The sequence below is a fragment of the Astatotilapia calliptera genome, chromosome 11 (assembly GCF_900246225.1).
Source record: "Astatotilapia calliptera chromosome 11, fAstCal1.2, whole genome shotgun sequence".
Classification (NCBI taxonomy): Eukaryota; Metazoa; Chordata; class Actinopteri; order Cichliformes; family Cichlidae; genus Astatotilapia; species Astatotilapia calliptera.
In genome coordinates, this window is record NC_039312.1 from 8060095 (window position 1) to 8086860 (window position 26766).

General features: G+C 41.1%; 1 protein-coding gene across 12 annotated transcripts in view; it reads right to left on the minus strand.

Annotated features, from left to right (window-relative positions):
- LOC113031822 (focal adhesion kinase 1) overlaps positions 1-26766 on the minus strand; it is a 64739-nt gene that overhangs the window by 11245 nt on the left and 26728 nt on the right. For 3 of the 12 annotated variants that reach the window (XM_026184274.1, XM_026184268.1, XM_026184272.1), the window contains 18 exons: positions 26277-26384; positions 25563-25680; positions 25115-25145; positions 24635-24705; positions 24221-24238; positions 23582-23638; positions 20045-20065; positions 18557-18654; positions 18166-18250; positions 17956-18056; positions 17502-17617; positions 17183-17283; positions 16965-17054; positions 16621-16825; positions 8982-9093; positions 3179-3256; positions 2856-3044; positions 1779-1904 (listed from right to left, as the gene is read on the minus strand). In XM_026184274.1, the coding sequence (XP_026040059.1) occupies positions 1779-1904; positions 2856-3044; positions 3179-3256; positions 8982-9093; positions 16621-16825; positions 16965-17054; positions 17183-17283; positions 17502-17617; positions 17956-18056; positions 18166-18250; positions 18557-18654; positions 20045-20065; positions 23582-23638; positions 24221-24238; positions 24635-24705; positions 25115-25145; positions 25563-25680; positions 26277-26384 (1725 nt within the window). Of the gene's footprint in view, positions 1-1778; positions 1905-2855; positions 3045-3178; positions 3257-6808; positions 7664-8981; positions 9094-16620; positions 16826-16964; positions 17055-17182; positions 17284-17501; positions 17618-17955; positions 18057-18165; positions 18251-18556; positions 18655-20044; positions 20066-23581; positions 23639-24220; positions 24239-24634; positions 24706-25114; positions 25146-25562; positions 25681-26276; positions 26385-26766 lie in introns of all 12 variants that reach the window. The other 9 variants (XM_026184266.1, XM_026184267.1, XM_026184273.1 and 6 more) reach the window with 6 other exon arrangements.

Below are 26766 nucleotides of genomic sequence, written 5' to 3' on the forward strand. Positions count from 1 at the left end.
GCCTACAAACTCACTCTCTCTTACATGCACGCACACAAACACGCACTATAAAAGTCTTAAGCAAAAAAGAAAAACTCCAACAAAAAAACCCAGACAGTTCCTTAATTCTGTGTTCACAGAAAAGTGCATCCTACATTAAAAAAAACCCTCTTTGCCAACCTCTTCTTGTCATGTCAAACCCTGCGCTCACTCATCTTCGTCTGGATGAGTCTTACCAGAAGAACTGAGTGGTATCCAGCTACCCATTACTAACAATCAGAGGAGACACGTTTTCTTCTTTTTAAATTCCAAACCAGAAAGTGACTCACAGGAAGTATAGATTAACTTTTTTTTTTAAACTGTGAAGACATGGACGTTATTGTCCACACACTTCACCCATATATGTCAGCACATGCTATGAATGAACACAATTGATGAGACTTATGTGATGCTTATGCATATCCTGTGCAAAAAAGCAAAGTGTAATTAATCTACATTTGCACATTGCTGCAGTGCCGAGGCTTCAGCAGCATGGTATTAAGGAGGAATGTAAGTTGATGAAATACTGCACAGTAACTGTTTAACAGGTCATTGTAAAACTCTTTTGAAGACGACAGTCATTTTCATAACCACATAGGAACTAGACTTTTGGAGGCATCCTAACTGATTCCTTCTCTAACCAGCACTGACTGCAGCACATCAGAGCAGGGTCACTGTAATAGCAGCCTTAAGGTTTCTAGCTCAAAGACGCCGCAGCAGACAACTCAAACTGCAGTGCTGTTAAAAAAAAAATATAATCAGCTTGACACCACTGACACCTTCACCTCAAACTTCAAATGTCTGTGGCTGAATTCAGGCTGCAGAGAAAAGGGTTACAACTCTGTTTTTCCCCCTTTTGCTCTTATGCGACTCTTAGTGAACTTTTTTTTATTACAATGTGAACAACACAAATCACATTTGACATCTAATATTCTCACGTAGCAGATTTTCATTTTTCCCACTTCTGTGTGTGGTTGTAAATCATATACAGGTCAGATTTTTCAGGAGTGTGACCACGTCACAGCGAAATCGAATACAGCTCATTTCCCATCACAGCTACGAGACTTCAGTAACTTCAAGGCAATATCAAACACGCTTCTGCACTTCTTAATGAGCATTTCCATTAAATTCCTTTCAGTATCTGGTGGCATTTTCTCACTTTGCAGCATTTTATTTGTCTTCGTGTTGCATACGTGCTAGGAAATTAGCGAGAATGGTTTCCTGTTGGTTTGATTCGCTTGTGTTTTCTTAAGTTGCAATGCACTGAGCTCTCAGGACCACGGTAAAAACACACATTTAAGTGCAATAGTGTTTTCAAATCAAATAATTTAAGAGCTTAAGTATATTTATGTGTGTTGACACAATGATAAACTTTTTAAAAAATGAGTCCAAACTAAGTGATTACACTTTCTGAATACGGAATTACGACAGCATGCAAAAAGACGGCAACTAAACAAGACATCTTTTCCTTACAGTGAGCACTGACACAATGCACCATACACAACCTCTCAGAAAAGCACAAAATAAATCCAACAAGAACACGTCAAACTTCCTTAAATGTAGCTGCTTTTCCTTTATTGCTGCAAAGAGGCATGTTCAGGGCTGCACAAATGCGCTAGTCTTTAGACATTTTTGTTTACCCCACACAGCTGCTTAAATCTAGCCAACCATACAGAAGCAAGACAAAGTAAATCTCAATTAAATGCACTGTGACAGCATCCGTAGTGTGCATGTGTCAGTTGTGCATGGGTGTGCTTTACCAGCAGCCTTTCCTCCTGCTCCAGCCACCTCTGATCCTCCTCCATCTGCTGCTGTTGTATGATCAGCTGTTCCTCCATTAACAGGCACTGCTGGCCTACACACTGCTGCATGTCTACTGCCCTGTCCTACACACACACATACACACACACAAACGTGCAACAGAAAGTCAAGCATAGCATAACAGACATGCACACCAGCACGGGGACACACAGCCAGACATGGAGATGAACACACATATACACCAGACTGATGAGAGGCTGAACTGAGGTGGTGGACGCAAATACTAAAAACAACTGAGGTGTCAGGGGGGTGTTTCTGTGAAAAAAAACTGGTGTGGAAACTGGAAAACTTTTGCAACCCATTAAAAAAAACAACAACAGTGTGACTGGTGTGTAACTGCCTCCACAGAAGAAACAATATGTTTGTCACACTTGAAAAGATGATTCGTGGCCACTAGTAGAGTTTCAGGTTGTCTAGGTAACCTTTTAATGTATTTATTAGCCTGTCAGGTGTTAATCAATGGTATCCTGTCCTCTCAGTGATTTCCACTTCAATTGCTTTTTTATTTTGGGACTCGCTTTACACTGAAAGCAGAGTTTTCTTGAAGTTGCTGAATTTGAATGCCTTTCTATGACCTCTGGTCACATGACTGCGTTTCACTTATTGTATACATGTAGCGTAACAGCCAGTGACCACAACCAACAAACAGCACAAAACTCACATCACAGCTTAAAATGCTTCTTTCCCTCAGCTATGAGATCACTGAACTCTCAAGGGGATAATTAGATGAATTTTTCTATGACTGTTGATTTTTGGACAAATGTCCTTGTTATTCTATTTGTTTATTATATAGGTTTTTTTGTTTTTTGACATCATAGTTTGCTAATTTGTGCCTGCGTCACATCTTAGTTGAGTTTGCAACTAAATTTCCCTTTTTGTGTATTAATAAAGTTGTCTGAGTCTGATTTCAGAGTGAGTGAGTGAGTGAGTGAGTGTGTGTGTGTGTGTGTGTGTGTGTGTGTGTGTGTGTGTGTGTGTGTGCGCGCATGTCTATAAGAGTGAAATTAGAGTCCTACCTCCATCATAGAGCCCCACAGCGCCATATCCTGTCCGTGAGGCTGGGGAAGGAGCTGTGCGTGTGAATGGGTGTGGACATGGTGGCGGGGGTGTGTGTGTGCGTGGTGGGTGTCCAGCATTGCCGCCTGAGGTGGGTACAAGGCGCTAGGCACAGAGGGGAGTGTGTGAGGGCCTGGATAGCCTGCCATCTGAAACCGAAGTGAAGACAGGGACAGAGACACAAGGTTGTCCTTAATGTTTTGATTCTGAAAAATCTCAAGACGTTGATGCAATTATAGCAAGTACACATGCAGTGACAGAGCTGTTGAGTTCGTCTACATACCTGATAGTGTCCAGGATGCTGGGGACTGGGGTAAAAACCTTCACTTGAGCGAGGACTGGGATAGCCAGGTCTACTTGGCTACAGAGGCGGAAAATGAGAAAAAAAGGAAGAGAAAGACAGAAAGAAAGATCAAGGAAAGGTATTTTGAGATACAGAAAGACAGGTGGGAAAAGCAAAGGTGCAGTTATAACACTTTATATTTGTAACAATTATATTTTCTCCAAAGAAATGTTAGAAGACACTTCATTCAGACAATCAACACACAAACCCCCCCAGGAGCTGTTTGTGTGGCCGGGTTAGCTGTCAATCAAAACAGGGAACACCCACTGGGCTGCAAGTACAGCAAGCTGTTAGTCGAACGACTACAAACCACGACACCCATGGAGAACTGCTAGACAACTATGAGACAATCTGCTGCTCACATGTTAGATGTGATGCAGGTGAGTTACATGTTCACCAAGACCTCTCTTTCAAGCACGCTTATGAACTATAAAAGCAAAAGGAGTTTAAAATATTCCCAATAAGCAGAACAATCATCTGCTCTGTGTTGTTGGCCAGAGGAGCAAAGTTTAGTAGAGATCAGCAGCTCTCTAACACAGGATACTCTTCCTCTCACTTGTAGTTTCAGCTATAAACAGAAGTGCTTGGTGAACCCACGGTGTTGTTTCCTCTGCTGCTGGTTGATGCACAGTTGATGAACTGTTTTCTGGACACATTTTTTTCTTAATGATTTGAACTTCTCTAACACATTGAGCTCGTTTCCAGCACGGCAGTGTTGTAACCTCTACCTTCCACAGTCTCTCATAGTAGCTTTCTCTGGACCACACCTCCGACAGCAAGACGAGAGACAACGACACATGAAGAGGGAGGCAGAATGCAAAGAAAGGCAAAGTGGGATAATAAGGAGACAAGGAAAGAAAATAAAAATGGGAAAAATAAACAGAAAGGGAGGGGGAGAAAGGACAAAGAGAAGCAGACAAGACAAAGACACTGAAGACGAGACAAAAACTGGCTTCAAATGTTCAGACACAGTCAGGGCAAACGATGGAAACGTTCAGCCTGTTTGTGGACAGGCTCACACATGGAAGGGTTTACATGAACAAAACTATATCTTGGAAGGTTAATTTTCCTTTGGCAGTCAATCCACAGGGAGGGACGTTTCCCTGGGAATACCCAAGATAAAAATAGGAAGATAAACACACAGGGACAGACAGATGGGAAATTAATCACACCGGCTAATAAAGCCAAACATTGGCTAATATCTGCAAAGCTTTGGGTGAATAACTGAATTTCATCATTAATAACCAAATAAAGAAAGGATTTTGGATTAACTGCACCACCTAATGTAAAAACATAATAGTTACAGGAGTTTAGACCATTTGAGAAACAAATAAGCTGATGCACTTCTGACGTTCATGCAGGTTCTGACCATTGCATCCATGTGCAACCAGCTAAGAGGTTTCTATGACCTTGCTCGAAGAGTTGCTTTGAATTGAAAAGGTTTATGTACATGAGCAGGAAATGCCTTCATAAACACCATAAACTTTTTTTGGTGTTTGAGGTAATTGTTACTACACAAAACTGCAATAGGCGCATGCGGATTTGGTTTGTTCTGTAAAATGGTGCTTGATATGCCTAGAAGCAATTTATCTTCATTTTTCAAACTACCTTTAGCATTTACAGGATACAGCACTTAGCGTTTATATGAGATATTCAACTCAAGCAGCATCAAATAAAGCACATAGAGTTAAAAGCTCATAGTGGGCCACCACCATGGTACAATCCAAATCTGTTCATCATGTTAGTGTTTGTGAGCCTGTCCCTCTGAAAGTGCTGAGGTGAGATTTGGTCAGGCCCATAAGTATTTGGACAGTGACACAATTTCTAATATGTGTCATAAACATTTACAGGAATATTTTGTTAAATCCCTTGAATTAAAACTGGATTTGAAATCAACTGTGTTCCAAAAATGTACAGATCGAGCACTCTTAGTGGAGTGTTCGGCTAGTGCGCCTTTCGTGCTATTTACCAAATTTATATGCACTCTTTTCATCTCAGCTCCGTATGATAGCCTGAAAACATTTTTGCTGCTCTTCTCTTTATTTTCTTTAATCTAAATGAAACAAAAAAGGAGAAGGGGGGATAGATGTGGTTGAAATGAAAGATTTTTTGGTTTGAGATGCTGCTGATGTACGGTTCAGAGGTTCTGAAATCCAGTTACTACACCTTTGAACAGAGTGTGTCATTTAAAAATACAATTTCTGCACAGCACAGTTTGGAAAAACAGTAAGTGGAATTTTTATTTATTTATTTTTGAATCAATTCAATAATTTTGAGAGACATGCATTGTTACAAGTGTGACGCCATGGCAAAGCTCCACAAGAAAGGAGTGATTAAAGCTTTTCTCAGTGTAGTGATTCACACATTACCTAATAAACAAAAGTTCCCCAGTTCGATCTCAGGAGGACATATAATCATGTCCAATAACAGGAGCTGATCCTGGTTGTGGTGAGGATTGAACTTTTCAGCAAAGAGCCAAACAGGCCAATGTGAAAGCTTGTTCCTCGCTGATTTCTCACCTTTAGAGAAATTGTAGCCATATATATTTATTTTACAAGAAGCCATACACTTCAAGACAGAAAATATGTGAATGGTGTTTGTGTGCTGCCATGAGACTGACCTTTTACCCTGAAAACAGGATTACCTAGAGCTTGTGTGTACTACTACTACTACTGGCTGCCACCCATAACCTGGTTCAAGGTGACAGAGTGTACACATGTGACACACGCAGGCCTTTTACCCTCATCTGGTATTTATAGTTACGGTCTTCACATGTTCATCTAAACACTAGTAGAAACTTTGAATATCTTTTCTGCATAGATCTCACTTGAAAAAGATCTCAGTGAGACAACCTGATTTAATAATATTATGCAATAAAGGAATGTGATATAGTACAATGCATAAGCAGGTCCATATGCTTAGAGGGTATTTAATCACAGTGTGTTACTGTGTTACATTTGCCTCTGGACCTCACCAAAACTGATCAGATATTTGTGTTTTTTGATTTAACATGCACTCCACAGAAGTGTCATGTTTGTTCGATTAGTCAGTGTTAGCCCACTGGATTAAGGATTCGTTGAAGGCATTCCTGAGCAAGCCAGAAATAGGGTGCATTAATCCGAGGACACGTCAAAACTATGCCCGACAGACGCAAACACAAATATATGTGGCCGCATTCAATCACAGAGTGCAGAGGACGTTTCAACGGCCTGTCCTGCGAGAACAAAGCATGCAAGCAGTCTTAGCATAAACCCATGGAAAAAACTCCCTCCTGCACAGTAATTATGATAATGGTCTAAAGATTAGAGTTTTACTTCTCAGTGGAGAGTATTAAAAAATGCTGCAACTCTCATCCCACTTTATGTTGAAAATGGAATTTAGATTGTGAAAATCAATGTTCACATAAAATAATGTTAAAAAAAGTAACTATTTACTTATGTTGAGCTACCCAACATGCATCACTAATGGGACTGTTGCAGCGTTTTTATTTTTCTTTTTTTAAATACGTGCACTCACATTTGTTCCTGTTAGTAGAAAAGCTTTAGTGTAGTTTAGCAGCACACCACCTGCCTTCAATGGTGTAGACTTGGGTCTTTCAGAGCAGAGGATGGAAAAAGGTACGTGGGTAGTTATGGGGAGGTTATGCATTTGGCTGGATGGGTGAAGGTGGGTAGAGGACAGATTACAGGCAGATGCTACTGTGTGTGGGGCAAGAGGGGGGAGCGGGGACTTCTCACATGACTGCACAGCAGGATGGCAGGTCTGGGCGTCAGAGTGCAGTTGGAGTGGAGTACTGCGATTAGTCTGACGGTGGGTATGAGAGCTGCTGTTTCTGTGCAACTGCAGGGTCTTAAGATCAAAATTTGACTCGGGCTGGATGCTATGGAGGGTGTGGGGACAAACATCTGACGTGCTGAAGGGCAGAGAGTTAAAGTTGGGACTGGACTGTGAAAGGAAAGGAGAGAAATGCCGGGGATGGAAGTGGGTGTTGTTTGACTTTGAATGGGAGGAAGGGAGCAGGTGGCTGTTAGTAGGTGGATTTGTCTTTCGTGGGCAGCTGCTGCTGGACAGGCTGTCCAAATGTGTGTGAAGTGGAAAAAAGACATTAGTTTGTTCTTGAACCAACAGGGAGGAGTAAGATTTGAATTCACTATTTAACTCTGGGTTGCAGGGAGACAAAGAGCTGCTGTAATAACTGCTGTTTTGAGGGGGTGACTCAGGCTGAGGGCTGGGAGAAGAGGAAAAATGCTGCAGACGTTTTAGAGATGATAAGTTGAGAGGATAAGTGGGAAGGTGAGGATGAGGGTTCCCAGTGCAGAGGGAAAGCTGCGAGGCAAAGCACTGTTTTTGATGGCAGTGAAGATGAGAAGGAGCAGAAACACAATCCATACTGAAGGTGGGCTGCAGGGAGGGACGACGGCTGGGCTGCAAACAGAAACACAAAGGTAGAGGAGGGACATGTCGAAATAAAAGTGTCACAGTGTGACAGCCGGGAAGAGATAAAGCATAGACAGAGATGTACACAACTGTATCCTAAGTCATGCAGCAAATAAGCTTACAGATTGTACTCAAACCAATCCTAAAAAGTTGATTGTGTTCATCTGGACGTAGCGTTTTCAGTAGCAGAAACATTTTATTGCTCATCCAACTGACTTCTTCACTTCACTACGTCCAGATGAACAAAATAAACTTTTTAAGATTCCCTTACCTGAATGATTGAGCATGCATCAAGATTCCCAAACCAACAGCTTCAATTCATTATGTTGCCAATGAACCAGCTGTTTACTGGCAAACAAAACTAGCCTGACCCTAACCCTTTAAAAAAACATATCTCCATCTCATGAACTTCTGCTCGAGACATCTGGCTTTCATTGCAGTCGAAGGAAGCAGTTAAATCAGATGCTAACAGCAGGGTAGCATAAGGCCGTAAGTGAGGATAAAGCAACCAGCAGCTGAGGCAACAAGCTGTGAGGAGTAATGGTAGCAGTTGGGGGCTGGGTTTATGGATTAGCAAACAGAACAGTTAAAGAATTGTGCATTTGTGAGAAAAAATAAGAGACAAGTCTGGTTTTCAGATTGGATGATGACAAAGTAAAAGGAAAAGAAGAAAGAAAAAAGTTTTCTCTTGCTCTTGTCTTGTGTAACAGGGTTTGGTTGTGGTCACACATTTGCACAGTCATCACAATCATCATAGTGAAAAAGCATAATAGGAAACTCTGGCATCACTGAAATACAAACGGCGATTTGAATGCAGAAAGAAAAATCAAAAATCAAAGACTATATCAAGTTAATCCATTCCTTCCTTTTCAGTGTTAGCATTTTTACAAGGAGGGACGTGGTCACACACACACAGACACACACACAGACACACACGGCACTCCTTGAAAAGTCTGTATGAAAGAGCTTAAATCTTTTTGTTTTGACTTCTGCTATGACTCGTCTGACTGCATCACAAGGGTGCAAACTGACAAGTCATCATGTGAAAAGTGTTAACATAAACTTGCTGATTTCTCCTCTTTAGACTTAACAGTGCTTAACACTTAGATATTTGGGTAATACAACAAGTTGGAAACAAACCTATCACAAATCCAAAAGAAAGAATACTAAAAGTCTGTAATTGTGGCTATAAAGCACTCAGTGTTTGCAATGATCAGGGTGTCAACAGCACAGAAAACACCACTGTGCACTCGTACGAACACAAACGCACAGACACACAAACACATGTGGTGTGGTAGTGTCTTACTTTTGGTGGTGCTTCATCAGACCCTCCAGAATCCCACGAAACAGTGACCTGTCTCCTCATCTCCATCCTGTTTCTCTCCTTCTGCTGGACCTTCTCTTCCTCTAATATTGTGCTAAAAGAAAGAAAAACAAACAGCAGGGTACTTGCATACACTCATACTCAATGATGCATAAGCACATATGTAAATAGGCAGGGGTGACTCTGTCACAAATATGATAACAAACACTTGAGCCTGTTTATTAGAATGCAGTCCCGTGTTACAGAGGTCCCTGGTATTTAACTGTGAATAATGATGATGTCCATCCACGTGCAGCATCCAGAGGCACGTAAATGAAACAGTTACTCCCACTGCTGCAGAAAAAAGGCTTTTGCATTCAGTGTAGAAATTTTATCTCCGCTCATATAAACGCATGCTCTTAGACTAACACACAATTCCCACTTTTTAGGGTCTTTCCCCACTGGCGATTCTTTACAAGCACGCTGCTGGCTTAAGTGGTTTTCTGCCTCCCCCTGTAAATATGAAAACTTGCTGTGAGCCCCATTTAAAAGGCACACACTGTCCTCAGTATTAGTTTTATTACACTGTGCTGTGTACCCACTAAAAGTCATGCATTCCTCGCACTCTGTTTGTACAGACTCTCCAAGCAAAAACTACTTAAGTGAGAGTAAAATCAAATATCATTTTGTTATGAAATGCCCTACTGCTGCTTCTTTATGCCTCCACAGTTTATCCCACATAAATCGCTCTCATGGGGCAGCTACTCTAACGCAACAAATTGAATTTATTAGAACTTTTGCCTAATAAAAATCATCACCGTCTCTCAATTTTCAGTCTTTGTCAGTTCTTTGCTGGCCAACTGTGCCAGCTCGCTAAAGCACTTAATCATTGACTCGCATTGCTTAAGAATGGACTGAATCACTCACAGTTTAAGAAACATCCCACGCCCCAAACCCAACATTTTTAGGTCTAGCGTAGCCAAAGATACCACATTGAATTTAAGCGATAAAATTACTGACCCGTTTCCTGGGAAAGCAGCAGTTAGATGAAGCCAAGCCCCGAATCCCAGAGGGAGAGCAGATGGTTTACTCTTTTTACAAAACAGAAAACTGAACTTCTATTGAACAATCCAGCACAGCACCCTCTCCGCACCGCCACGTGCTCTTGCTGCTCGCCTTGCCTCAACAAGGGCAGGCGCTATTTCTAGCAGCATCGTTACGCTGTTCCTGTTCTGTTGTCTCGTCGATTGTTTGCGTGTCCTTGCACCTGCCCGAGTCAGTCTCCAGTCTGCTCTGCTTTTCCATCACACTCGAGATCCCTCTGACACACTCAAACACGGCGTAAACATAGACTTGTGTGAACCGACAGTCAGCAGCTTGATTATTGAGCTTTAAAACCCATTATTAATTACAATTATCTAAACTTACAGTAGAGGCAATCCTTACTTTACTCAGCTAAAGACCTCAGATAAAGTTAAATCCTTTAGCACCAGTTTTTCAGCAGTACCTTTTACTTCATAATAATAAACAGTAGTAATCCCAGCATGAACAAATACAGATACAACACACACAATTACTTTGCTAAAACTAAACAAAACAACCTAACTGTTCGCGATTGATTTCCCAGTCTTTCTCTGATTATATATTTAATGTGTGTGCTTTGTTTTTTAATGTAAGCAGTCAGCAAATGAATCTGCCAGTCTTGCTTAGCAGTTGAACAGTAAATGACATCGCATACATGCAACAGCAATACCATCAACACCTGGCAACATCAACACAGACCGTCTCCTACCCCCACCTGCACTGCACCACCTGGAATAACAAGGCCTCCTCAGTTTATTTACGCAGGCCCTGCGGACTACATATTCTTAGGGTTTCGAGCAACACATTGCTCTTAATCTCACATACTCTAGTTCTCACCTGAGAGCTCCCAGTATGACCACGACTGAAGATTATCAGGATACTAACATACATATGGCATCATGATGACTTGATGAGTGTGAGACTTTGCTCAGTAAAGTCTATAGTCCATATTTAAATCCTCCATCAAAAAGGAGTCACTGCTATCACAGCATATTTATGCTTTTGTGAACGAGCCAAGTTCTCTAAAAAACAAAATACTGGCAATAAGCCTTCAGACTGAAACTCTGAAGACAAAAACGTCAAAGAGCATCAAAGAGGAACGCCAGAAGAACAACTCTGGTCAAAGGGATACTAATACAAGCTCCTCTAATAGCTGATTATATGCTAAATGAAAAGAGTTCTTCAAAGCCTGACATCACAACACTTAGAAAAGTCAAATGAGATAGAAGTGCAAAGAGATCAGACAATACTCTACCTTAGGGAAAAAAAAAAGTGTCCACATCCGCCCGAGCACCTAGGAAGAATTAAAGCAGCCACTAGATGGGTGATGGCCCGACAGCAGTCAGCACTAATACTTTACTGAAGGTCACCGTGAACTGCAGAGGATATTAGCATCACTAGAATCACAATGCCTACTTCTTCATATGGGATTGCATAAACCTGCTCTGTTGCAGCTCAGATACGTTTCGCTGCTGGGATAACGCGATCTGATCTTCGTAGGCTAGCTTTGACCATGAGGAGTGCAGCGTTGCAGTAACTCTGCTCGGCTTTTTCCATTCTTCTTTAATTCTATCTGTCTTCTCTCTCCCTCACTCTCTCTCTCTCTCCCTCTGTTCTTTGGTAAGCTGTGGCTCATGGCAGCTGCACACTGTGTAAACACACACACACACACGCGCACGCACACACACAGACACACACACACACACACTAGTAGTAGCTGAGAGTTGCATATTTGGCAGCAGGGACCTATAATTGATATTATGATATAAAAGCCAGCCAGACTGAAAGTAAACCAAATCGTATAACCTTATATGGCTCCACTTTCTCCTATTAATAGCCAGTGACCACGTCAAACATGGTCAATATTGACTTGGTAACCAAGACACTGGCTGAGGCCCACCGAGGGCTCCTTCGCTCTCAGCCATCCCAATTTGAATAAATGCACTTAATTTTGCCCGCTTAGCAGCCACACTGCACATGCACTTTTCCAAACTATGTTCTCACCCTGTTAAAACATACAACCGCAAACATATGGAAGCATGTGTCAAAGTAACGAGCGGATTTCTGCGACGTGAAGGCCTCCAACTTGCTCTGAGCCAAAAGGAGGAGATGGTAAAAAAAAAAAAGCATAAGTCAAGGGGGGGGGGGGGGGGGGGGTGCTGGAAAAGGTGGTAAAGGGAGCCTAACAGAAGCAGAATTACAGGAGAAGCAGGAGAGCTGACACTGAGAAAAGTGGAGGTGGAATGTGAGGTGTGAGTCATGCTGGTTTTAAGCAAAACTCATAAAACCACAGGAGTTAAATATGCGCCCTCATTTTCCTGTTTCTGTGTAAGAGAGTAAAAAAAGGTTAAGGTAGAGAGAGAATGTGCACGCTGAAGGAAACAATGATGGCATCTTGTTCCGCTGCTGCTGCATGCTCCACATGTTTCACACAGTAAGAATGTGACTTAAAATGTATAAGGTACACAAACTAAGTGCAATATGTTTTGTCAGGAGGGATTCAGTCAGTTGTGGAAGCTTAGCTGTCATGAAGAGTTCATGAAATGACTAAGGAGGGCCTGTCTAGACTAAATAACTGATAGCAGCGCTTGCAGACTCCTTTCATAGCTCTCTTAAAGACTAATTTCCTGTAGACTATATGCAAAGGACAAAAATAAAGGCGAAACAATGTTGACAAATTAACCTGAACTCTATCTGCAGCATGTTCTATTGTTAAGTGACACCTGGAGAACCAATGTCACGATTACGAGAAACAATGAGGATATTACTTCAATGAATATGTATACCAAGCATCGTCTTTATAGATTTTAGAGGTTCAGACTGCACTCTAATAAAAGTTTCATATCAGTCTTCCTAATCTCATAATCCATTTCTTTCATTTCCCATAAGGGGCAATGCTGAAACATCGCTTCCAAAAAACTGCAGGTCTGTTCATGCCAAAAGATTATGAACTGTTGAGTAATGACGGGTGGGTAAAGCATTGTCCTTACTAGGCTCTACCTAACCCCACTGTGTAGCACAATGAAAGAAAATATTCATAGTATATGTGGTAATAGAAGAGTCAGATTAAACTAAAGCTCCTGATCTGCTACACAACGCCGAGCAAGAGGTCTTAAAAAGTGCTGTAAAGCATGAACATACTGTAGCTTAAATAAATAATTTCAACTTGTTTGTGTGGCTGTTTTTCTGCATGTGATGGCTTATAAATTCAGTCTCTTTCTTTGACTGTACCTGAAGATGATGACAGCTGACATGGTGACCAGATTATAGGCACACCCCTCTACCTGAGACTGTGCAACTGTAATGTCTTGATAAAGGATAAATGGTGAATATATTCGAGCCTTCCCATTAATAAGAGACACACTAGTCTGGGGCTCGGACTCGGGGAATTTTAAAATTACCAGCAGTGATGTCTGGTACTGCCTTATCTGATCGCAACACGCCCGGGATTTCGCGGAAAATGCGATCTATCCTTGCAAAACCATCTCCAGGCAAAATCTAGTAATGAAGCCGTGATGTATCATCTAACAAGGAAAGGCATGACTGAAGTTGCTTACTTGTCTCTGTCAACATCACAACTCTGTTACCATGGCAGCCATAAAGTCATCAGCCCAAACAGAATGCAAAGTGCACCCTGCTTCATACCTGAACAGGTTTGTGTTACATCCTGAGCAGTAAAGGACCCTTTTGTGTGCACTCAGTTAGGCTGTGAAGACTATTAATATTGTCAGTTGGCTATCCTCTCACTGGTAAAAAAAATAAAATAAAATAAAATAAAAATAGGTATCTGAAAATATGTAAAGGGAAGGAGGACCATGGAGGCTCCCTCACTTTCATCAGCACCAGTATTATCATTCCGTTGGTTGTATGGGTTTACAGCTGGATCGTTTCATCCTCTTTGAGCCATGGATTTAGGGACTCTGACAGGTGGTCAAAATGACCTGCTCAAGATCAAACTGAGCATCAGAATAAGGAGGAAAGTTGATATGTAGGATCTTTTACTGACTTGTTGATGCCAGAGGTCAGAGGAGAATTGCCAGACACTTTGAGCTGAAAGGAAGGCAAACCTAACTCAAATAGGCACTCGTTACAACAAAAGCACAATATGTTGATGGGCTACAGCAGCAGAAGACCAGACTGGGACTTATGTTAGCAATTCACACAGGCTCACCAAAATCGGACAATAGAAGATTGAAAAATGTCACCTGGTCTGATGAATCTTGACTTCTGCCAACGTTTGGATGGCAGGATCAGAATCTGCCGTAAACAACATGAAATCATGGATCCCTCCTTGTATCTATAGAGGCAACTCACTGTCAACTATATATATTCAACTTTGTGCAATGTACTGGAAGTTATTTGCACATATTAGAGCCATTTCATTATATTTTATTACTTTGTAACAGATTGTAATATTTCATTACTGTCTCTGGGATTTATAAAGTATTGTGATTCAGGCTGACTGTGATGTAATGATGTAATAGTGTGGGGAAGTTTTCTTGGCACACTTTGAGCCCCCTTGGTACCAATTGAGAAATTGTTGCCCATGTTGATCAAGATCAAGACAGTTTTGAAGCCAAACCAGTAGTACAGCATACCTAATGAAATGCCAGTGAGTGTGTGCTGGAATACAAATGTTACCTATAAAACTAGTCTACGAGACCTACAAACTTGTTTAAACAAGCCAGAAAAGAAATACCTAAGCTTGAATGAACAAAGAATCTTTCTTGGCACCCACAGACATTTTCACAAGTCAGACTGTCTGTGGTTAATATTTCATTTTGGTCTGATGTTAAGTCATCAAGAAAAACAGAAAACTACAAGACCACAGTATGTTTCAGACTTTCAAAAGTGCATCTACAGCGTTTCCTCGTTTGTCCCACTGCTAGTGACACTGCCGTGATTACAACAGACTGAGAGTGACACCTGCTGTCAAGCAAGTGTAAAAATACTGACGGCCCCAGTGGTGGTCCTCAGCCTCCTAGAAGGTGCAGCTATGGTAATCAAAGGTGCGTCTTGAGTTATAGCATTCAATAGATTCTCAGAAAACTTGACCTCTGATCTTGAGGTCACTGAGTTTTAAACGTTTCTAAAAATTTTAATAGATACACCTGTGGTATCAATTTGCAGAAAGTAGAACAGAAAAACATCCACTGGATTTCACAACACATTTTCACCTATAAATGACATAAAAGTACTTTTACCGTTTCAATGTATTCAGATTACCTATTGTTATTTTTTATAAATCCAGATGGCAATTGGCAATTTAAATGTACATAAAGGTTCTCTTTCTAATACGATAATGTAACAACTAAGTAAAATAAATGTGCCACTGCAGTCATTCTTCAGCTTTCTTCACCAATATCATTTAAACCAAAGCTTACTAAAAAGGACGTGGATGGTACACATGAAGTTGGGTAAAAAATACTGACGGATCTGAAATACAAATATTTGTGCTTCTTTGGATTCTGACCCTATATACATGCGTCCTGCCAGCTCACGTGCTGTAGGTGCCACCCTTTTTGTACAGCTGAGTCTACTCTAATAAGTACTACTCTAGTAAGAGTATTTAAGGCTAGAAAAAGGGGATCTGTAGAGCTGCAGAGCATTTTCGTTTCGCAGCTAGTGAGCTGTGTGTGGTGGCTGCTTACTCCTGCTCTGTGGGCAAATGTGTGTGTTTCGGTGATTTAACCTTTTTGACTTTTCTGATTATTGACCAATTCCTGGGTTTGTTTGTTTGTTTTAACCTTTTTTTAAAGGTGACAGCAACTTGTCTGTTTCTTTCAGTTTAATTAGGAACAAAAATATTAATAAAACCTTTTAATTTAAGAATTCTGACTCCACATCTCCTTTTGGTTTTTTTTTTAACCCGACACCTTTTGTGACTTTTTAACAAATGGAATATAACATGTTATCAGCATAACACCACGCCATCTTCAGACTTATTTACATCTGTCAGAAGTGGTGCCAGTGGTAAACCTGCATGCTGTTGGGCTCTGAGCACTGGTCCTGCTAAAGGACATTGAGCCCTCATGATACCATAACGGAGTCCAATCCTTTCATTCTGATTCAGATGGTCTGTTTAGGATTAGCCTGCTCAAGGTCATTGTAAGGTTCTGCTCCTCCTGTTCCTCCATGCATAAAGGAGCAGATACCGGTCCTGCTGCTGACGGTCCTGTAACAACCTCCCTCCTGGTATCTGCTCTAGATTTGAGACTGTGCTCAGAGACAAACCTTCTCAGAATGACACATATGGATGTGCCATGTCGCTAGAGCCGGACTACCTGTAACCTGAATGGTCTGTGGCCACCGCCACAGACCGTTTTGTTTTTGTTATCTCGATCTCTGAAGTTTAACTGACTATGTCATTGTCTTCATGACTGTTTCACTCATTTCTTTAGGGTTTAATTGAGACGTGTCTATAAAGTAATGATGGTTTAAGGTTCCTGCAGCATAGTTCATTCAAGCATTCAAACAAAAAAATCAATTTGCAGAAAATCCACACTCAAAGTGCCTCACACACAGTCACACACAGTCTCTCAGATCACACGCCACTGACCTCAGCTGTGTTTTAAGTTCATTAAAGCGTGGCCTCTTGCTGGGATCGTACGACCAACACTTTGTCATCAAGCTGTAGAGAGTAGGAGGACACTGAGGGGGCATAGCCAGTCGCTCGCCATTCTCTATCCTGCCTATGACATCGTTGTTCTTCACACCCTGGAAAGGCTTGATGCCATACATCAGAATCTCCCACATGCAGACACCTAAAGAAAGACAAATAACGTGAGTGAGAATGAGACAGCTACAGCCTACAGGGGTCGTAAAGCAAAGACACAAAGCAAGGGTAAAACAGAAGCAGACTGGAGCGGGACAAAACTGAAGCAGCACAGACTTAAAACATACCAAACATCCAGACATCACTGGCTGTAGTAAATCTTCTGAAGTTGATGGATTCTGGAGCCATCCATTTAATAGGCAATTTACCTTTAGATGCTGAAAAACAGAAATGAAGAAAACTGTGTCACACTTCACTGATCAGGTCTGCTGTGAATAATAATGGAGCTTCTCTCTGCCGGATCACAAAGAAAGTAAGACAAAGGTGGCGATGCTTTTTTACATACCTTTATAATAAGAGCTATCCTCCATGTATCGCGACAGCCCGAAGTCTCCCAGCTTCACACAGTCGACCGTTGATACCAGCACGTTCCGCGCTGCGATGTCTCTGGAGACGTCAAAAAGGAATTAGAGGAAGAGAAAAACTCACTGATATAATTTTTTCTATTCAAATTCAGTGGTCGCATTCATATCTAACATGCGTTTTCTTTTTTGACAGAACAACAGTGTTTCAGTCCAGTAGGTGACAACGCCACCTACTGGAATTATATTTATTTAGTAATTATGAATATTTTGCTATATTATTTCTGTATGGCTCTTTCCTACCTGTGTACAAATCGTTTGCTCTCTAGATACGCCAACGCTGTGCTGAGCTGGTAAGAGTACAAGATGAGAGTAGCCAGATCCAGACTGTATTTCCTCACCTGAAGAAACGACCGAAGCTGTGTAGAAAAACACAGGGAGATACTATATAAATAAAGCTGAAACGAAACACAATGAGAAAACAAACCAGAAAGCATATACATGAGTTAATGTATAACACCCATAATATTTAACCCTGGGGAATGTGAGGAAATAACTGACAGAAAAGTGTTTATCATCTGATCTGTTCTTAAACAAACACACAACAGGGTTACAGGTCTCAAAAACTCTGATCTAATTTATAGTTTCCAGTTTTTAAACAAATATAGAAAACAGCAGGGCTCACATACCACATGCACAGGGATGTAACTGTGCTTTACACAGATGCAACTTATACATATTCTTATTAGTGTCATACCTCTCCAAATGTACAGAGCTCCATGATGATCCAGACTGGATTCTCAGTGATGACTCCCATCAGCTTCACTATGTGAGGATGATCAAACTGACGCATGGTCACTGTAAGAAACACAAGAGGGAGGAGTCAAACAATTCCCCAAAAAGAAACCTTTTTTAAAAACTATTTAGAGGGTACTATGATTTTACTGCTATGAGGTCAGCATCTTACGTGCTTCTTGGAGAAATTTTTCCCTGACACTGTCTGATGTTGAGTTTTTGCACGTCTTCACTGCCACAGACAGAGCTGGGTTCTCCTGCAGGAAACGCATCCAAACAAGCAAAATCAGCATCATTTCAACACCAACACGCAGCATATTCACTGTCTGCTCCACAGAAGTCACAATCAAACTCTAAACAGTTTGCAGTTTTCACTAAAGGGCCTTTAAAATAAATACTGTTACCTATTAAATTTGTTCTACAAGACCATCCCTTTATGCTTCTCTGGTACAAATGCTTTGACTGTGCTATGTGTCGTTACTGTGATATGACTGAATCAGTTTAGCCTCTCTTGAAAGTGAGTGTGCAGAGAGAGCGCGAGAGAGCAAAGACAACAAACGTACCGGGCTGATGTAAATTCCTTGGTGGACGTCTCCGAACTGACCCTCGCCTATGCAGCGTCCCAACTCGATACGATCCCGCTGAATCTCATAGTCCCGCGCTGGATGCACAAAATAAACACGAACACACACACACAGATGAAAATGAACAGAGTAAGCCTTCAGATCAAAACATACACAGATTAATGTCCACACACTGGGCTTGCATTAACCAAGCTTGTCAGAGCACTTTATAGTATTTTTACAGCCTGTCTAAACAATCTGTAGGTTAAACAGCTTAAATACGCATGTTTGAGGTTAGTTTCAGACCGCACCATGGAAATAAATTGAATTCTGTCAGATGCAATATTTCAAAAATCTGACCTACTCTGACAAGCTTGAATTTATAAACAAGCTCACCATCAACAGCATGCAACAAGAGCATCAGCAAACCACAGCCAGACATGCCATGTAACACAGACAAACAGGAGCCAATTACAATGAGCATGAATTTCTATGTTGATTCAAATGTAATATGGATAAAGTCAGGTGGTATATGGTGAAAACTCTCAAAAGGCTCACAGGCCAACAGAAAACCTGTTGCTTTTGCTCGGGACGCAGATCACTGGAACTGTAGCAGCTCAATATTCTTTGTGTTTTCTGTCCAAAGTGGTTGGTAAAAATGAGTTTTTTTAATCTTTTGTTTTAGGTTGGTCTGTGAGATGCAGGCTGTTGAAAGCTGACGTTTCCTCATGACACTGCTGACCTGACTTTGTCCATGTAATAAGCTTATGAATAAAGCACACGTGAAGCCATAAAGGTCACTTTACTGTATTCTCTGCACTTTTATGACAATCATGGCTGTTCAAGCACATGGGCGACTTTTAGAGACAAAAGTTTCTGGGCAGTAAAACGTAGCAGCGATGACCTCAATGTGGAAACAGGCTGCATGAAAAAGGGAACCCTAATTATTGCTTTTGCTCTGTTCTCTGCCTCTAAATGTCACCCGTGTGCCTGACGCTTTCAAAAGTCCAGTGTTAAATAATGCAGTAAGACTATCCTGTTTGTTAGTAGTCTGGGTTTAAAATGTTCCAGCGTATAAATGTATGCATCTATTTAAAGCCGTCCCTCTCACTGCACTTACTCCTCCAGGCAAAAATTGCAATAAGGAGGATGCTCTGAATCAACTTGCCTGGTTACAAAAATATTTCTAAGCTCATTCTCAATTTGTTCCACCTTTTAAACACAGACAAAAACAAGATCCAAGTCCATTTGGGTTGTCTCACTTCTGAAGCTACCACCAGTTTAGCAGAAAGTCACAGCACATCACACATGAGCAGAGGGGTGTTTGGTGGTGGGGGGAGGAGGAGGGGGGTCAAATCAACAGGGTAGAGGTACAGACAGAAACTTTTTTTTTTCCAGTCACAAGCAAACGTAAAAGGGTCACAACAACCACCAAGTCAAAGTGCCATCACAGTACAACCAGAGTTATGGTACTTTTTCAATCATTACCTTGGTCTAGTCCATAGTATTCTGGGAAAATGGGTTAGTGATAAGAGACAGAAATAGCTAGCTGTGAGTACAGAGAGCCACATGTTGTTACTGGAGTCTCTACTAATTAGGTCAGTGTTACTTCAACAGCTGCAGCGAGTGTGAGTGTAACAGTGATGCTGATGGATTAGAGCTACTGTAAGTCAGAAACAGTGTTATCACATTAAATAACTAATAGGTAAGACAAATAGATAAAAACCTTCCACTGTATAACTGCTGCAGTGATTCATATGTTTTGGTGGTCGACAGGTTATTTAACTCTATTTAACCTTAACTGAGTAGCTTTTAATGTCTTAAGAAACCATATCAGAAAAAAACATCCCGGGGTCTTTAAAAAGCTGTTACTCAGTTTCAGGGTCAAGCTCCTTGCCTGCTTCAAGCAGATTATTAAAACTACTAAAACTGGGTTAAGAACTGTTCAACGGATTAAAACCTGGAAGGACAGCTGTGAAACATCACCAGAGGAATGTGGTCAGGAGAAAAAAAAATCTTGAATATGATGTTTAAAAGTGAAAGTAAGAGCATTTCCACACGCACAATGTGAAGAGAACTCAAGGGACCAGTGGTAGTGACTTGCCAGTGAAGCTAATTTGAAAAAAGGCTTCAGTTTGGTGGAGAGCACAAAGACTGGACTCTGGAGTAATGAAAAAAGGTCATGTGATCTAATAAGTCCAGGTTTACCCTGTTCCAGAGTGACGGGTGCATCAAGGTAAAAAGAGAGGCAGATGAAGTGATCCATCAATCACGTCATTGTTTTGCTTACTATAACAGTCCGTGGGCGCACTGTTATGATCTTGGGCTGCTTCAGTTGGTCAGGTGTAGGCTCTGCAACATTATGTGCCCAAACAATGAGGTTAGCTGGATCTACTGAACGACCTGACAATGTCAGGATTCACTGGGATCAAAGCGGGAAAGAGCAAGCCTAAACCCTGATAACAGTCTTTGGGATGTGCTGGAGAAGGCCAGTCCGACTCTTCCATCGTCAGTACAAGATCTTGGTGGATAATCAAAGGAACACTGGCTAGAAATAAATGCTGTGATATAGCATACAGGCCCGACAAGCCCACAGCACATGTCATCACTAGCTATATTAGAAAGGTGCAAGTTACAAAGCAAGCAACTTGCTAGCCAAATAGTGAACTGCTTGGAAACCTGCCGTTAACACAACCAAAATACTTATTAGCACACTCAAACTACTCAAGTACCAACATAAACAGCTGAACTTGACCTTTTTGGAGAAAAAAAACAAAAAAAGGTGAATGAGCCACTTGCAGTTCTGATGCAAACGAATGTTTCAATGCTTTTTGAGATTAGTAAAAAGCATTGCTGCTGTAGTTATTACTTTGGTACTGTGTTTACATGTGTAAGTCCAGAAGACTGAACTACAAAACTATAATTTATGAATGATCAAAAAGCAAAGCCATGTTGGGATTCAGCTGCATTCTGCTTACATGGAACGAGTGCTTACGATATTCAGGCAACATTTTATGGCAGCTTGAACAGGCAATTTGTCAAAACAGCTTAAAAAGAAAATACACTCCATCTTCCCATCCCACATTAAGCTGATACTGCCCGTCTACTCTGCCTTCTTATGCTGCCTATTCACCACAGCCACACAGCATCGAATTCAGCTTAACATGAGTCTTAAGCCTGGTTCACAGTCATCGCTCAGCAGCAACAGCAGCACAGCAGAACCTCTTCATATATATTTCTTATTTATTCAGCAATGTTTTAATTAATGCAAAGAACTGTTCAGCCTCCATGTATGACACACAAGGTCAGACAAATGCCTACGCTGATGTCTCATACTAAAAATATTACCAGCCTTTCACACTGAGTGCTATCACGGGAGGAATCAGTCATTTGTAAATGTTCACTAAAAATGCAGACAATGCGCGCATAATACGTCAAAAGAATCTGAGGAAGCTGCGGCTCTTGCCAAATCTTGTGGGAACTCGTGAAAATAAATATAGACTGCGAGTGTAAAAATACACACAGAATATGGTCGAAGTGGCTTCCCCCTTTTAAATAATAATAATAATAATGTGACCACGGAAAATGTGATCATTCACACAGGAGTCTGACCAGATCAAAAACCTCTTGGAACATATCTAACTGCACTCAAATTCATGCTTTAAAATTATGTCAAACAAAGGAATCTTTACATCAGGTCTGCAAGGTGACTTGATTTAATTTCAAGTGCTGGGTAAACTATTTAAGAATAAAATAGTGTGCAAACGTCTTGAGCTACCCATTTTTCTTTATATTGTGCTTCCAATGATCCAGACTTTCTTGTCTGGGTGATTTATTTATTTTTTATTTACTTTATTTTATTAAATTGTGGGCATTAGTTCTCCAGGCTTTTTGAAGGCCTGACCTATGAATGATTCAAGCATAAAAAGGCGCCCAACTAAAGGGATGAGCCAGTGTTGTGTTTACACAAAAACACAACTTGATCTATTACAAAAACACAAAATTTGTTCCCATTTTATTAGTTGAATCGATGAACGATAGTTGAACGATAACACAGTTTGAGAGGTATAAAAAAGAGAGCTGTTAGCCAGAAACTTTGCATATATTGGTATGGTGTGCAGTGTGACTTCAAAAAATTTGAGGAAACTGGACAAGTGAATGACAAAAGAAGTGGCCTAAGCATATGCAGCTAATGAGCATTTTTTTAAGAAAGCAAGCAAAGAACCTCAGAGATCCATGAGACCCTTGAGTTGAAGCCTCATGAGAAATGGTGTCAGTGGAAGGATGGCTGTAAAGATTCTTAAGGGAAACAGAAATAAGGGTGACGTACGCCAAATTACTCAGAAAACTGACTGAAAATCTGTGACAACAGGTCTGATGGAGCGATGAATCTAAATGTGAATTGCTGTTGATTTTTTTGAGATAGTGTAGTAGTGAAGAGTAGACAGGAAAGCAGACAGAGAAGACGAGGAAGAATCCTGTATTCAGCCTTGCAGAATATATGGTCATCCTGAACTACATTAGCACCCAGTATTGCTAGAGTCTTTTTCACCATACAGCACCATCTGAAAACTTGTATTTCCATGTATGCATGTTTCAATAAATCACCGCTCCCATTTTCCAGTTTCAAATCACAGTATATACAAATGAAGGGGTGGCTCAAGACTTTTGCACAGTACCGTATACCAAGACAAATTAAATAAAATACAAAGATTTTCACAAGTGAACGTGTGCTACAGTAAAGAGGTTCCTGACTCCAATCTCATCCAAAATTCATCTAAAATGCCACCACACTCAGACAACATGCCTGTTCATGGCTTTTAATCTTCATCTATAATGAAATCAACAAAAAGAAACGGTGAAGTAGACAGAGTGTAAACAAAGTCCCTCTATAAAATGCCTCTGATACAAGTCTGACACGGTCCACTGATAGCGCAGACACAAACAGCTATCACTGCCTCGCCACTTGTCACTTTAGCTGCCCACAACATTTATGGGTATGTGTATCAGCGTATGTCTACTTACTCGAAGGCATGGTGTAGGTGTCCTCCTCGTCTATGATCTCAGCATAGTCGTCTGTTTCTGCAGAGCAAAGAAAAATCAGGATGAGAAAAAGAGCCGAGAACAAATCAACAAGTTCTGAGCTGATGACAAGCTTGCATCTAAAAATCACTACAAAGTTCTCGGTATCAATGATTTAACTGTATAACATGTCACCATGTCTAAGACCTTCCAACATCACAAAATAACTGAGTCCGGTGAGCACACCTTCACCGAGACAAAGACTGCAATTTGCAACATTAAGAGATGCACCATGATCAGAAAGAGCTACCTTGCCAAAAGCCCGTCACCATACCCGACTCCAAACACATGCACAACAACTGAAACGTTCGTGTACTACAGTGTGGCCTCACACAAGGAGTGACACGGAACAATTGAGAGGGAGAGAGAGAAGAGGAAAGGGGAGGGATGGAAATATTCTTTCTTTCCAGAGAAACAAGCTGGAGAAAAACAGGTTTAGTCATGGAGAGAACTAATACAGAGTCGAGCAGGGACAGAGAGAGTTAGAGAGATATTCTCCACACATACGGCAGCCTTAATGAAGATACAGAGCAGGAATTCCACTGTTACTAATGAAGGAGGTTTAAAGAAAATGCAGTTTACCATCGCCACTAATGTGACCTGCAGAAGCCACAAGCAGCATGAAACACAAACACCGGGGGAGAAACATGGAGAGAAGCATTAGTTTTACCGTTAATGGCTCTAAAAGGTCTTTTTTAAAATGTCATTTTAAGTACACGTGAATGAATCTGAAGTCAGTCGACAGCCTGAGCAGAGACAGAGTGACAGTGACTAAAGCTCTCCACCAAGACATCTGGCCAGACAAGGACTCTTCACTGCGCACACAGATGAGGCTTTATGTGGTAACAGCACTCGCACACATATCTGTGAACCCTTTATCTAACTCTTAGCCGTCACTGTCATTCATGACATTTAGAGCAGAGGACAGAGAAGCACAGTGACAGAGGAGAAATGGACTGGCTAGCAAGAGGAAGCACGACGGGGGGGGGGTTATACCTGAGACGCAAACTGCTCGAGTTCGTACTCCGTCCATCCGCTTTTCCATCCGCTTCTCATGGTTTGAAACTCTGGACCAGAGAGAAGAGAATTATTTTGGGGATTTGGCTCACATTGTCTTAAGACAGAATGAGCTGCTATTTGCAGCTACGAAGACAGCGGCGCAACGAGGGAAACGAAGAATCCTCCCACATCCTGTCATGTGTGCTTCTTCAAGTGTCAAACATTAAAAACCAAAAAGTTTCTAAAGTTTACAGAGAATATTATATTTACCTTATAAGCAATTCAAGAATCCATGGATTTGAGACATGTTTATGCTCACTTTAGTTTCAGAGTCATAACAAAATGCGTGAAACCCATAATAACCACCCAATCAATCAAAGAAAAGATAACAGGCTCCACTGGTAAAAGAAGGAAGAAGATAGCTTGTTTTCACTTAACACAGCCCTGAACGAGCATAAAACAAATTAGTAGACTTACTTTGGTATAGATGGCAGAGCTCTGTCTCCCTCTGCAGAGACAAAATCCACAATTTAATTGGTCACAGAGCAGACTGACTTCATGCTAGAGCTACGATTTCACAATTTCTTTGTAGCCATAGCTATTTTTAGGAAACACTAGCCAGACACCATCTGGTTAATCAAAGCGACAAGCATAAAGCCTCACTAGTCACAATCAAGACTCCACCTCAGTCTGAGAGATGACTTGACAGCGATTTCAATGCGGTACTATTTACAGTGTTTTCTTTTTTTTTAAGCTACTGTTAGGATAGAAACAATAGAAACATGACCACAATCATCATCTTTGCACAATCTTACCGCTACAAAGCTACAAAAAACAAACAAACAAAACCCAAACAAACAACAACAACAACAAAAAAGTGAAACATTAGACTATAATATAAAATCTGCACAGCTGAACGTCATACCTTTGTGGACCCTGACGATGAAGGAGTGAGTAACTGAGGAGACGAGCCGACAGTAACCGTCAATCAAGTCGGCCATGTTTTCTGCCGTAGTCAGCAATGCTGTAGTGACAGTGAGGGGCTATACACACACACCCACAGAAGGATTAGTGTAAGAACGGGACAGAGAGCTACTTCACAGTGACACAACGAGGGCTTTATTAGGAAGAAGGCCTCCTATTAGTGCGTGCACACACACACATACAGTCCCATATAGACACATATCCCTGCTCCAATACTGTGGCAGTGACACGTTTTCTGTAAGCCTGCTGCAAACACACAGTCAATATGAAACTCAGGCTCCTCTCCTTTTTCCTGCAGCTCACCTAGTTTTTCATGCGTTTTAATATAACTTGAACTATTATGTTTAAGTAATTCTATACACAGTCTATTTTATAAAGTAAACAGTGACATTAGCATTCATCAGCTGGATGGAAATAATCTCTGTGACAAGTGTGATTTCATCAGCAGCCAACACAAGCAGGAAAACAACATCCACTTATTGGCACAGAGACTTTGCATTATATGCATTTTCAGTGAGAATGTACATGAGCCACATGTTTGAGAGGAAACGCATACAAATAAGTGTAACTCAAATTTAAACAGCAATAGGTTATATTTCACATTGTAACACACACAGAGAGCCAGGTGAAGAGTATACAGGGTGTGTGTTTTTACCTCAGGAGCTCCGGCCACATTCAGCTGCAGCATGCCTTTCCTGTCCTTCTCGTCCAAAGCAGAGTACTGGATGGACTGCACCTGATTAAAGTTAGCTAAGTGTGTGGGCTGCAGAGACAAAGGCAGAGTCACAGTCATTAAATACATCTGGAAATAGTCAAAAAGAATCTTTAGATATTTAAAGCCTAAGAATTATAAGAAACTATTCTGCATTATATCCTGTAACGTTTCAAGCAAAAATGAAAATGGATGTCAGTCAGCTTGTAGCACTGGATTGTATTGTCTACCTCAAGTTTCTAACATTGCTTACTACGAAGCACAGCATCAGTGAAACACGTGGCATGTGAACTAAGTGAAAGCGTCAGAAATATGACTGCTGCACTAAGCAAAGAGGAGCTTTCTCAGCGTCAAACCATGTCTAGACAGAAGGTCTCTAAGAAGGCTGTGCACCGCACTCTAAAACACTTTACAGAAACTTTATCAGCTGTAT